Below are 14,208 nucleotides of genomic sequence, written 5' to 3'. Positions count from 1 at the left end.
TACTGTGGATCCATATAATAAAGTATAAAAGCAAGGCTAGAAAAGATAAAACTGTTTCTGAGTAATATAACTGCAACCCAGAACAAAGCTCAAGATTTACATGAACACAAAAATATCTACTGCCTAACAAGACAAATTCACAATATCTGACATCCTATTATGGATTACCAGACACGCCACGATGAGGAAAAAAAATCAACAATAAAACCCATAATAAAGAGATTAATTGATAATTGTTATGGTTTATGTCTAGATGTGCCCCCAAAGCCTCATACAGTTATAAGTGGATGGATCTAGTGTGTGTGATGCTGGGATGAGGGGTGTGTGATTACTAAACTAGTCCACTGATTGAGTTGGCCTAGGTCTGGGTGTGCATATGGGAAGGTCCACCCTGGGTGTGAGTGCTATCTGCCTTAAAAGCATGTAGGCTGGACAGAATACAAGGGACAGAGGGCTGCTGTTGTAGCTTACTGCTGCTGCTTCACTACTTTGCTGCTTGCTGCCTTCTGCCTGCCGTGAACTGTTTCTCCTCTGTAATTCTCCTCTGCCATGCTGTTCTGCCTTCAAGCCAGTCAACTACAAACTGAAACCTCTACAAACTATGAACTACAATAAACCTTTCCTGGGCTGGGGATTTAGCTCAGCGGCAAAAGCGCTTGCCTGGCAAGCGCAAGGTCGTGAGTTCGGTTCCTGGTACCGGAGAAAAACCAAAAAAAAAAAGACCCTGTCTTACAATAAACCTTTCCTCCATTAAGTTGGGGGGTTGGGTATTTTGTCTTGGCAACAAGAAAATTAACAAGCCAATAATCAATTGACACTGACCTAGAACAGACACAGATGTTAAAATCAGCAGATGAAGGACTTTAGAGGTTATTATAACTGTATTTTGTATATTCAAAATTAAAATAGAGAAAGGAAAGATACAAAAAAGACACAAACACAACATGTAGAGATGAAAATGACAATGTCTTATGCATGTTTGTAATCCCAGGTTTTAGGAGGCTGAGACAGGAGGACTGTTGTGAGTTCAAGGTCAGCCTGTACTACATAGTGAGTTCAAGGCCAGGTTGAACTACATAGAGAGACACTGTTTCAAACAAACAAACAAAATGTCTTAGGTTTAAACCCAAAGTGTCTTAGGTTTAAAACAATACATTTAATGGGATTAACACATGAGATTGCAGAAGAAAAAATTAGTGAACTGAAAGGCATAGCAGTAAGAACTATGTAAAATAAACACATAAAAAAAGAGTATCAGTGAATTGGAGAAAAACTACAATAGTCTAATATATGAATAACTGGAGTCTCCAAAGAAAGAAATAAAGACAGAAAAAAATATGACAATTTTCCAAGAAATGCACTTTAGCTGAATATGATGGTACATGCTTATAACCTCAGCTACTTAGAAAGCTGAGGTAGGAGTACAGTGAGTTTGAGGCCAGCCTGGGCAACTCGGTGAGACCCTGTCTCAAAATAAAAAAAAAAAAAGAATAAAAAGGACTGGAGATGTAGTTGAGAATGAGGCTCTGAGTTCATATTCAATACTAAGATAAATAAATGAGAAAGAAAAAAGATAAAAAGAAAAACCAAAATGTAGTTTAAATATAAAGGCATAAATAGGTTAAAAGTAGGAGAACAGATATTGTATATAGTATTAAAGGAGAGTTGAGGGATTCTTTTGCTGTTTGTTTTTTACTTTTTGAGACAAGTCTTGCTATGTAGTTCAGGCCAGCCTTGGACTCCCCAGGCTGGCCTCGAATTTCCAGGTATCCTATTGCCTCAGCCTCTCAAGTGCAGGGATTACAGGCGTACGTCACCATGCCCAGCTGAGTGCGTTGATTTACAATGAAAGAGTCAAACAAAATGACAGGATAATCTGAAATATCTATGTACCTATAATAACAAATTTTCAAATTATATGAATCAAAACTGATAGAAACTCAAGGAGAAACAGACAAAAACACATAATTTTTCTCCCACTATACAATAAATAGGCAGAAAATCAGCCAGAATACACTAGACTTGGCTAACTCTATCAACTATCTTGACTATATAAGACACTTGACCAAAATATACAAAAATACAAAAAATTCTCCTCAAGTACACACAAAACATTTTCAAGGAATGCTTTACTCTAGGCCATAAAGTAAATCCCAATAAATTCAGAAGGGTTCAAGTCATACAAAGCATACATTCTCTGATAACAGAGTTAAATTAGAAATTAATAATGGAGAGATCTTATTTTTGGAAACTAGGTTACACATGGGTCAAAAAGATCTCAAGGGGGCTGGGGATTTAGCTCAGCAGCACAGTGCCTGCCTGGCAAGCGCAAGGTCGTGAGTTCAATTCCTGGTACCGGAAAACAAACAAACAAACAAAAAAAGATCTCAAAAGAGAAATCAGAAAGTATTTAAAACTGAATGAAAATGGTATATCAGAATTTGTGATGTGTCACTAAAGCAATTCTTAACAGAGAAATGTATACCCCTAAAAGTATTATTTAGACAACATGAAAGGTTTTAAATCAATGTCTTAATTTCTACCTTAAGAAACCAGGAAAGGGAGAGGAAATTAACACAAATAAATAGATAAAGGACATACATATCAATGTAGAAATCAGTGAAATAGAAAACAGAAAAACAATGAAGAAAATCAGTGAAACTTAAAGCTGGTTCTTTAAGATGAATGCAGTGAAGAAATCGGTAGCAAGACTGACAAGGAATAAAAGAGAGAAGACACAGTTTCCCAGTATTATTACAGGATCTAGATATAGTAAATAAAAGAGAAGAGAATATTAGGAACAGTTTTACACAAAGAGATTCAATAATTTACAAGAAATGGATAAATTCTTCAAAAGACATAAATCAAGGCTCATTCATGAAGAAATAGATAACTTCTTATATCTATTAGAAACATTAAGACTTCAGTTAAAATCCTTCCCACAAAGGAAACTTCAGGTTCAGATGCCTTCGCTGGTGAATTCCATCAAACTCTTAAGGAAGATGTAATAACAATTCTACACAAACTCTTCCAAAAAATTGAAGAGGAGGAAATATTTCCCAGCTAATTCAAATGATGCCAGCATTAACCTGACATCAAAATTAGACAGAGAAATTATAAGAAAACTGTAAATACCCATCATGAACACAGATGCAAAATTTCTAAACAAATGTTTATTAAATTGAATCCAATAGTACATAAAAAAGGTAGTACATCATTATCAAATTTTATCTGGGAAATGTAGGCTTGGATTAGCATTGTACCCCAAAACTTCACCATATTTAATTTAAAAAGAATAAAAATGTATGATCAACTCAATAGATGCAGAAAATTCATTTGACAAAATATAACACCCATTCCTGGATTAAAAAATTATCAGTAATTAAAATAGTAAGGTACTTCTTTAACCTGATTAAGGGCATTTATGAAAAAAAACTATCACTAACATCATATATAATGGTGGAAGAATGAATGCTTTCCACCCAAGATCAGGAAGAAGACAGATAACCATTCACACCATTACTACTGGATATTACCCTGGAAAATCTAGCATAAAGAAGGGAGTCCACTACGATCAGGCAAGAAAAATAAATGGGGGCTGGGGATGTAGCTCAGTGGCACAAATACCTGCCTGGAAAACACAAGGTCCTGAGTTCAATACCTGGTTAAAAAAAAAAAAAAAAAAAAGCAAAGGAAAAAGAAAACTAAATAAAAACCATCTAGAATAGAAAGGAACAAATAAAGTCTCTTTATGTGCAGATGACATGATTGTCAATGAAGAAAATCTCATGAAATTTTTAAAAGGCTACTAGAACCAGTAAGTGAGTTTGGCATGGCAACAGGCTGCAATCAATTAAAAAATCATTTAGATTTAGAAACTATTGGAAATTGAAATTTAAAATAACATTAACAATAACATGAAGATAATGAAATAGGGATAAATCTAAACAAAGGATCTGTGAAATATCTGTACACTGAAAACTGCAAATTATTATTGAGAGAGATGCAGGAAGAGCTAAATAAATGGAGAGTTGGGCTTTGTACCCAGGTCAGAAGACTTGAAATTTTTTTTTTTTTTTTGGTGCTGGTAATCAAACTCAGGACCTAGCACTTGCCAGGCAGGTACTTGTGCCGCTGAGCTATATCCCCGGCCCCGCTGAAATTGTCAAGATATTAGTTTTCCAAAATTTATATAAAAATTTAATATAATTCTAACTAAAAATCCCACTGGCCCTGTCCTTCTTTCCTCCCTCTCTCCCCGCTTTCCTTCGTCCCTTCTTCTCTTCTTTCCTTCCTTTCTTCCTTTTTCCATTCTTTTTGTAAAAATTGACAAGCTAATCCCCATATTCATATGGAAATGCAAAGAATCTAGGATAACCAAATAATTCTGAAAATGAAGAACAAAACTCAAGGACTTACATTATCTGATTTAAATAATTACTGTAAAGTAACATTAACCAAAACCGTAGAGCTGAGCATCGCGGTACACTCCTGTAATCCCAGCACTTGGGAGGCTGAGGCAGGATGATCACCATGAGTTGTGCATCAGTCTGGGCTACATAATGAGTTCAAAACAAGCCTGAACTGTATAGAGACCCTGTCTCAAAAAACCAAAACCAAAACCAAACCCAGACAAATCAAGACAAAACAAACTCGTGTGGTATTGGCATGGCAAAAAAAAGCCAGACTATTGGATCAATGGGACAGAAGAAAGAGTCCAGAAATAAGCCTATACATATACATTTCTTTGTGCTGGGGATCGAACCCAGGAATCCTATACATATATAAACAACACATTTTCCACATAGGCCAAAAGCAATGTAATGGACAAATGATAGCTTATGAACTGACTATTGAAAAAAAAGCCCAATTAATCAACAAAGAAAAAAATGCCTTGAATCCATAGCTCTGATCATCCATAAAAATTAACTTAAAATGGATCACGAACTTAAAATGCAAAGCCTAAGAATACAAAATATAGAAGGGAAAAATTTCAATAACTTTGGATTATGCAAAGATACCTTACATATAACACCAAATATACCATCTACAAAAGAAAAAATCTTACTGGGAGAAAACTTACAAAGGATATATCTAACAAAGCACTTGTGTCTACAGTATATAGAAAAGACTTCTACAACTTAGTACTAAGAAAAATCCCAATTTATAAAAAGGGGTGGTGGTAAAGAGTTGAACTGTTGCTTTATGGAAGAAATATGGATAAGAAACAAGCACATGTAAAGATGTTCAGTGTCAATATCATTAGTCTTTAGGGATATACAAGTTAAAAGAAACATGAGATACTACTATGCACCTACCAGTAGTGGAATGGCTAAAACTACAGAGATCATTCCAAATTTTGATAGAGATGCACAGAAGCTACACTGCTCGTATATTGATAAAAGGAATGTAAAATGTATAACTGCTTTGGGAAACAAGGTGTTTCTTATAAAATTAAACATGCCCCTAGCATATGACCCAACCACTCCACTCCTAGAAGAAATAAAATTCATCTATACAAAGACTTGCAGCTGGATTGCAAATTCAAGACCAGCCTGGGCAATTTAGCAAAATCCTGTCTCAAAATAAAATAAAATAAAAAATATAAAAAAAATTAAAAAGGACTAGCGATGTAATTAAGTGGTAGAGCACTTGCCTAGCACACATGACACCCTGGATTTAATCCCCACTGTTACACACACACACACACACACACACACACACACACACACAACTGGCAAAGCTAAAAGTTACAGAAATAACTGATAAGATGACAAGTTGCTAGCAAAACTTAGCAAGGACAAAGGGATGATACAAAGGTATCAGCAATGGAAAATGTCACAAGCACAACAGAGATAAAGAGAATACTATGATCAACTTTATGAAAATAGATGTGAAAACTTAAGTACAATGTGCAAATTTCTTTAAAAATAATACCCATTGAAACAGAGTAAAAAGAAATAAAGGCCTAAGTAGTCTCATGACTTTTAAATGGATTTAAAAAATAGAATCAATGGTTGAAAAATTCTCTCCCTTTATCCCTACAAACTTGAAGCAACTTTTAACAAATTGTCTAGGAATAAATCAATTCAAATTCACACAAACTCATTCAGCAAATATGAAGAGAACATACCACATTTAGTTATTTGAGGCTGGCAAAACATCGATTGTCAGAAACATACAAGGACATTATAAGAAAAGAAAATTACCAATAAATCACGGAAGAACATAAAAACAAAAACCTTAAATACATTACTGGCAAAGCAAATATTGGAGCATATAAAGATAGTAAATCATTATTATTTTGATACCATGAGTAATTAGTAGAAGACAATCCATTGATGTAATTCAGTATATTAATAGATGAACTGATCAACTCAATACATGTAGAGAAAAGCAACATATGAAACTCAATATATACTCAGGATTAAAAAGAAAAATAATCTTTCTTAATCTTGTGAATCATACCCACTAAATACCTCCAGTTAAACACCTTTTCAGTGGTGAAACATTGGAAAAACTGTCTTCAAAATTAAGAACAAAGCAGCTGGGCATGATGGCACATGCCCGTAATTCCAGCACTTGGGAGACTGAGGCAGGAGGATCATCGAAAGTTCGAGACCAGCCTGAGCTACAAAGTGAGTTCAAGGCCAGCCTGAACTGCATAGCAAGACCCTATCTCAAAAAAAAAAAAAAAAAAAAAAAAAAAAAAGAACAAGGCAAAAATGCCTAATGCTATTGCTTGTATTTTAAGCTATACTTGAGGTCCTAATCAGAACAACAAAGCAAGGAAAGGAAATAAAATATAAAAGGGCTGGAGAGATAAAACAGTAGTTTGCATAATATAGCTGTCTACACAGAAAAATCAAAACAAAGCAAATATAAACACAAATTCACAGGCAAAAATCAGTTAGATTTCTCTATATTATCAACAAAGTTAGAAAACATAACAAAAAATATAATTTACAATAGCAATGAGATATAAATTACATGGTTCATTCCTTCATCTTTTCAAGTCTTTCCTTAAACTCCACCTTCCCAATTTTGTCTACTACAGTCATTTCACTTAAAATTGCACCAGTTATTATTATTATTTTTTTTTTTTGGTTTTTCTCCGGTACTGGGAACCGAACTCATGACGTTGTGCTTGCCAGGCAGGCGCTTTGCCGCTGAGCTAAATCCCCAGCCCCTAAAATTGCACCAGTTAGCTGAGCATGGTAGTGCAGGCCTATAATCCCAGCACTCAGGAGGCTGAGGCAGGAGCATGACTTCAAATTTGAGGCCAACCTGGGCTACATAGTAGCATGCTGTCTCAAACAAATAAATAAAAATAAATAAAATGGCAGCACTTCCCCAAAGCCTGATTACTTTTATTTTTCTCTATTTTTCCACTTACTGCTTTTTAATAGACTTCTTTTTGTTTTGTTTTTTTTTTTCCAGTACTGGGGATCCAACTCACGACCTTGCGCTTGCTGGGCAGGCGCTGTGCCGCTGAGCTAAATCCCCAGTCCCACAGACTTCTAACTATTATTGTCTGACTCCTCTCTGCCTTCTCCCTCCATAAGGGTAACTACCTTGATCTGCTTCGCTTAGTCTTTTATGCCTAAGCCTAGAACCTGGTACATACACTGTATACCTAGTGCCTGGTACAGAGTAGCTTTGCAATGAATGATAACTCTTTTTAATGCCTTTCAGCAAAGGTGTATAATTTTTCAATGAAGGTCACATACAATTATTGTTTTCACTCATTCACTTGTTCAATAAATATTTGAGTGAAAATAATAGTTTATGTGACAATAATTGAAAAAATTATACAACCCTATTGAAAGGCATTTAAAAAGACTCAGTATCATGAAAATGAAATTTTCTTTCAAATTGATGTAAAGTTTACTGTAAAATTATTCAAAACTCTAAGAGGGGTGCGTGTATATTGGTGTGAAACTTTATAAGTGAATTCTAAAATTTATATGGAAATACAAATGGTCAAAATATCCAGATGTTCCTGAAGGGTGTTCAGATAAAGTGAGGAATTTGCCCTATGTAATTTTCCTACATTAGTATTCTATCGTTTTGGTGATTAAAACAATACGACGCTAGCACAGGGATTATCAAATTGATCAAAGGAATAAAAAAGAGAGCCTAGAAACAGACCAACAAATAAAAGGAAAACTGATTTAGAACTTTGCTCATACTACAACTCAGTGGAAAAGATTGAACTATTTCATAAACAGTACTGGAATAATTAGAGATTCATATGTAGAAAACAATTACATTGATTCTTTTTTTTTTTTGGTACTGGGAATCGAACTCAGGACCTTGCACTTGCCAGGCAGGCGCTTATGTCACTGAGCTATATCCCCAGTCCCATTGATTCTATAATACACAGCATACCTTCAAATTAGTTCCACATAGACAACAAACTTAGATATGAAATGGAAAACCTTTGCAAGAAAATGTAAAATAATATCTTCATGACCCCAGTGGAAGAAAAGATTGGTTAAATAAAACAGAGTAAAAACGATAAGGAAAACAGTGATAAAGTCAATGGCATTATGATATGTGCAATGTGCTATCCTGAAAAGGATCAATGTCTAGAATCTTTGAAGGATCAGTAAAATCAATATGGAAACTCAGACTATTAAAAAAAAAAAGTGAAGTTGGGAATGGTGACGTATGCCTATAATCTTAGCACTCTGAGAAGTGAGGCAGGAGAACTGAGTTTGAGCCCAGTCTGTGCAAATTTGTGACATTCTGTTTCAAAAATAACAAGGAATTGGGAGTGGGGATGTTGTCCAGTGTGAAGGCCTTGGCTTCAATCCTCAGTACCAGAAAAACAAAAACAAAAACAAAAAAAGTGGGCAGAAGAGTTGACTTTAGCACACACTAAACAAAAGTAATACAAATGCCACTAAATAAATAAAAAGATCTTCAATGTCATTAGTAATTAGGAAAAAGGAAACTAAACTGATGAAAAAACTCATCAGATTGGTAACCATAAGTTTGACACTATCAGGTGTTAGTGAGAATGTGGAGCAATAGGAGTGCAATGCTGTGGGTGGGAGTGTGGCTCAGCACGGCCATCTTGGAAAACAGTTTGACATTAACTTGTAAAGTTGATCATATGCATACTCCATGATCTGGCAAGTTTCTCCTATTTTATATTCTAAACAAACCTTTTCAAATTAGAACATAAAACAAAAATGTTCACAGCAGCTTTGCTTACAGTAACAAAACTGTAATAACCTGCAGCTAAATACAGCAACATAGGTTAGGTTTTAGAAATATAATGCTGAATTTAAAAAGAGTATTGGGGCTGGGGATTTAACTCAGCAGCACAGCACCTGCCTGGCAAGCGTGAGGTCGTGAGTTCGATTCCCGATACCAGGAAAAAAAAAAAAAAGTACTGCAGGAAACTCCTATAACATGATATTTATTTTTAGAAAGTTAAACACAACCACAACCACACAACACATTATTTAGGAACTATACAACCTGTGATAATTTATTTTTTAAAAGACAAAGTCATGCTAAAGCTGGGTGTGGTAGCACACACCTGTAATCCTAGCACTCAGGAGACTGAGGCAGGAGGACTGCTACAAGCTCAAGACCAGACTGGGCTACAAAGTGAGCTCAAGGCCAGCCTGAACTGCATAATGAGACCCTGTCTCAGAAAGACAAACAAAACAAAACAAAACAAAACAAAAAAACCCCATAAAAGTATTAGAAGAAACCATGAGATACAATAGCAATGAAATAATCTTGGGGTTAGGTTGTAGCTCAGTGGTAGAATGCTTGTCTAGCATGTAAAAATGGATTCACTGATCTGCAGAATCTAAAGAATAAGATAATATAATCTTGGAGCGGTAAAATCCTTTCTAAACATAATGAAAACCCGAGTACTTAAAAGATTGAGGGACTGGGCAAAGTTCATCAGAGACAAAGCTCAAAGGTAACAACCAAGTAGAAAACATATACCACTCACTGCCCTGGTTTCCCTCTTAAGTGCACCACAGCTTCTTCTCATTCTCCATTGCCTATTTCACATCTCCATGACCTCTGGATACCCCATGAGTCAGCATTTAGATCCCTACGGGATTTCTATCAATACTCATTCCCTTAGTGATTTCATTTAGTCAAACTTACACTGGGGTGGACCTTTCTGTTGGGAACCACACCTATGTCTTTAGCTTCTTTCTTATCTACCTGCATGCTTAGTAAGCATCTTAAATATAACACAATCCAAACCAAACTCTCAATCTTTCTCCCTGCAAACTTGCTCTGCCCCAAATCTCGGAAAACTTCAAGTTTCTCAGTGGATCAGATCTGAAACTCTGGGTGATGTCTTTGACTGGGAGCACTCTCCTTACTCCAAAATCCAGCCCTACCCATAACACCCCTCGTCTCAGCCTCCACGGTCTCTCGCTTGGGTTACTGCAGTGGCTTCCTAGCCTTCCTAACTCACCTCCCTGCTTCAAACAAGGTCATCAGCAATACAGGAGCTAGAGTGGTCCTGCTAAAATGTGTCAGATATTATCATTCTCAAAATCCTCCATGACTTCCATGTTCTTCAACATAAAAGTGAAAGTTCCTGTAGTTTCCCCACACACAGCTCACATGCAGCCTACAAGGCCCTGCATGGCCCAGCCTTCCTCCTGCCCCACCCTCACTTCTGATGGCATCTCATCTGTCCCTGGGACTCCAGTCACACCAGACACACTCATGCAGAGAACATTCTTCCAATAGATACACAGATGACTTGCTCTTTTACGTCATTCAGATCTTGGCTCAAATGTCTTTTCATTGAAGCCTTAAACCCGCTAACATTGCAAAACCCTATTCCTACGCACTCCTTGACCTTCCTGATAGCTTCATTTTCTCCTTCATGCCACTACTATCTAACACGCCATATGTTTTGTCCACTTAGCATATGTCTGTCTCCCTTTACCAGACTGTAAACCCAGGAATACAAGTCCTTATATCTATTTTGCTCACTGCTTAATCTGTAGCATATAGGAGAGAGCCTAGCACAGAAGAAAAGGTAAAAAATTATTGAACAAAGAAACAAAATACTTAATTGGTCAGAGTATGGGGAACACACATTCTAAAAACTGCTGGTGTGAATGCAATTGGTATAACCTCTACAGAGGGCAAACTAGCAATAACTGCCAAATTACAAGTGCATATATCCTTTGACCAGCAATTCTCCTTTTAATAATATCTTTCATATAAATTTACAGATGTGTGAAATGACATATGGACCAAATAATTCAGTGCAGCACTTTTTTATCCCTGAAAACAGCCTGAATGTGCAGCAATAGCAGAGCATTTAAAGAAATTATGATGCAGCCATACAATGGAATCTTTTGCAGTAGCAAAAAAGAACAAGGAGATTTCTGTCGGGATATAAGCCCAGATATATTTTTCAGAGAAAAAGGTGCTGAAAATGTATTTGGTTTGTCATCAGTTTTATAAAACTAAGGGGAAAGGTGCAAAAAGAATGCACTGTAGGTCTTTATTTTCTTGTACATGCAAGGATTATTTCAGGGAGGATACACAAGAAAATTGTAGCAATGGTTTCTTATTTGGAGGGGAAAAGATGGGCAGGAAGCGGAGTAGAAGACATTTCCTATAAACCCTTTCAAACATCTTGCAATTTTACATTTTGTGAATGTTTTCTCTATCTGTTAAAAGGAGAATAAGGTATGGCTTATGCTCCCATATGGAATGATATTTAAGATATATTGTTGCCCAAAAAGTAAGGTGCAAAGGAGTGTGTAGGGTATGCTAGCCATGGGGAAGGCAGGCTGACTTTTCCATTTTACACTTTTCTACCTTTTGAGTTTTATACTTTATGCACTTTCTACAAAAATCCTTTTTAAAAGAAAAGGATGAGCTAGTGCATTTCCACATGTGTCAGCTTGCCAGGACTGAAACCTGACAAGTGTCCCCTGTTTCTCCAGTGATGGCAACAGATGTCCAGAGAAGTCAAAGTGCACAGAGGTACCAGGGCCAGGTTCTTGCTGACAGCCGCTGCTCCTGGACTCTCTGCAGCCTTCCCTGGGTGCTGGTCCACCTCCTCCCTTCCTGTCCCTGTGCTTGACCTCACCTCCTACAGCCCCCTGGCCTTCCCGGGCTCCTTTGCCTGGTAGTCAGGGTAGCAGCTCAAGCAAGCTTGCTACCAGGGGCTTTGCTCAGGGGCCCTGGCTGGTGCCCCCCCGGGTCCCAGGCAGCTTCTCTCCGGGCTGCTGTGCTCCTCCCTCAAGCCCCCTTGGTCCAAGGGTGAACACAGTCCCCCTCCCGGCCTGGCCTCTCCAGGCCCCTCCCTAAGCCTGTACCTGTCAATAATGACCGGATCTGAGGGCGTCTCATTCCGGTTGCCACAGCTCTTCCGGTCACAGCACCGGCTGAAGGAAAGATGAGGAGGGAGGAGGGGGAAGAAGCAGTGAGAAGGAGAGGTTACTGGGTGTGTGGGCTGCCCCTGGTGGGGTACCAAGGTCCTGGCTCTCGGTGTGGGATCCCTGGGTGCGGGGACTCATTCCCAGGGGCCTAGAGGGAGGGTCAGGCAGTGAGAGTCCTCAGCAGGGATCTTGGCAGCCCAGTCCTAGGGGTAAGGCTGGGCAGGAAACCCTTGTCCCCAAAGGACATTGCTTCCGGAGGACCCCTGATAGGGCAGGTGGTCGGCCACCTACAAGGTCTCCTGCTGTGCACTCTGTGGAAGCATTGTCTACACAAAGAAAAAGCTCAAATTGGGAGCATGCAGCTCATAAATGATCCTGCATAAACCTGCCCTTGGAACTAGCTTTCAGACCAAGAAATATTACAGGACCAGCACCTTAAAAGCCTTTGCACATCACTCCTTTCCCCAAAAGTGGCCACCATCCCAACCTCACAGTTTGGAACACTATTCTCTTTCCCACACACAGGAGCTGTCCTACAGGAGAACTCTGTGTGACAGGCATCTTCTAGGGACATCTTGCTAGAAATGCAAATGCAGGGGCAACAGAGAAGAGGAGACTGTGCCTGCCCTGAGGTTCCCGCGGAGGCAACAGTTTCCTCCTTCCTGCCTCAGAGCTAATCTCTGAGGCCTGACGCTGCCCAGCCAGACCTTGCCCCCACTTCCCCAGTGAGCCCTTCCCCCGAGCTTTATTAGCTAAGCTTCCAGCAGCAGGAGGCTTCTCTTACAAAAACACGCAGCGAAACCACATAAACAGGCCTGGCTAATGGGGCCTCAAGGACCCTCTCCTCAGCCAGCACTGCGCCCAGGAGCCTCACCCTCCCCTCCCTGAGCTTCCCTTGGGATCAGGGGTACTGTGAAGGGGAGTGGCGGGGGAAGGAGGCAAGGCCTGATGGGAGGCCCTGGCAACATCTTGTCAAAGGGGCAACGTGCAGGTGACGCGGCCCATCTCACCTGCACATAATCTCGTGGGTGAGCAGCACTCGGCACATTTCTGGGTTCTTGTCCTGCCCTTCGTAGATGATGGCCTGGGGGAGGGGAAGTGCGCAGGCTGGAGAGGGAGGAAGTTCCTCTCAAGTTCAGGAGGGTGCAGAGGTGGGCCTGTGGGTCTACACTGGCATCTCCCTGGCCCATGTGGAGGAGAGATCCTGCCCCCAGAGAAGATCATGTCCTCTGCACTGCTTTAGGGGAGCCCAGGGATGTAAAGCAGGACCTTGGAGAACACTGGCCCCCCAGTCAGGACCACCACAGGGCATGGGGGGTAAGGTCTGTAGATTTTCTTTGTCTGCAGACAGTGCTTTCTTAAACTAGCTCTGCTTGCGGGGGCGGGGTCCCCAGACAACTAAGAACAAGGTCAGGCGGCAGGGGGCACATTCACTATCCCTACCCTGAGGGTGCTCCTCCCCTCACCCCGGCATCCTCTCTGTGCAGGTGTTCCCATGCTCCCTGTGGCCTTCTGCCCTCGCTCCTAAGCGCTGCCCTCTCAGCCATCCCTGCCACCTGAGCAAGCCCAAGGGCAGCACAGCGGTCCCTTTGCTTATCCCTAGCACCTCCCCAGCCTCCTAGCCCCTCTGCTCCCTGAGCAGGGAGGGAGCTCCCTAAATTGCAAATCTGGCTTCCCAGTCAGTCTATAACACTCTGGGCCTCCCACCTTTCCTCCATTTGTGGGGTCCCTTTTTGAACCCCTTCTTCTCGCATCCCTCACACAGTCCCCTTTGTCCCTGCCTGGCCTGCTTCCCCCACCACAGTGATCA

At 39.6% G+C, this 14,208-nt stretch overlaps 1 protein-coding gene across 5 annotated transcripts in view; it reads right to left on the bottom strand.

Moving 5' to 3' along the window:
* The window catches only part of Ebf4 (early B-cell factor 4), a 60,645-nt gene that overhangs the window by 33,795 nt on the left and 12,642 nt on the right, over positions 1 to 14,208 (bottom strand). For all 5 annotated transcript variants that reach the window (XR_001233261.1, XR_001233262.1, XM_013512386.1 and 2 more), the window contains exons 5-6: positions 13,409 to 13,482; positions 12,336 to 12,404 (exon numbers count right to left, since the gene is read on the bottom strand). Coding sequence is in view for 3 of the 5 variants with exons in the window: in XM_013512386.1 (XP_013367840.1) it covers positions 12,336 to 12,404; positions 13,409 to 13,482 (143 nt within the window). In the remaining 2 variants the exon portion in view is untranslated. The remainder of the gene's footprint in view (positions 1 to 12,335; positions 12,405 to 13,408; positions 13,483 to 14,208) is intronic.

This window comes from Chinchilla lanigera, unplaced genomic scaffold, assembly GCF_000276665.1.
Source record: "Chinchilla lanigera isolate Chin_1 unplaced genomic scaffold, ChiLan1.0 scaffold00014, whole genome shotgun sequence".
Lineage (NCBI taxonomy): Eukaryota > Metazoa > Chordata > Mammalia > Rodentia > Chinchillidae > Chinchilla > Chinchilla lanigera.
This window is presented reverse-complemented; position numbering and strand designations above follow the sequence as displayed.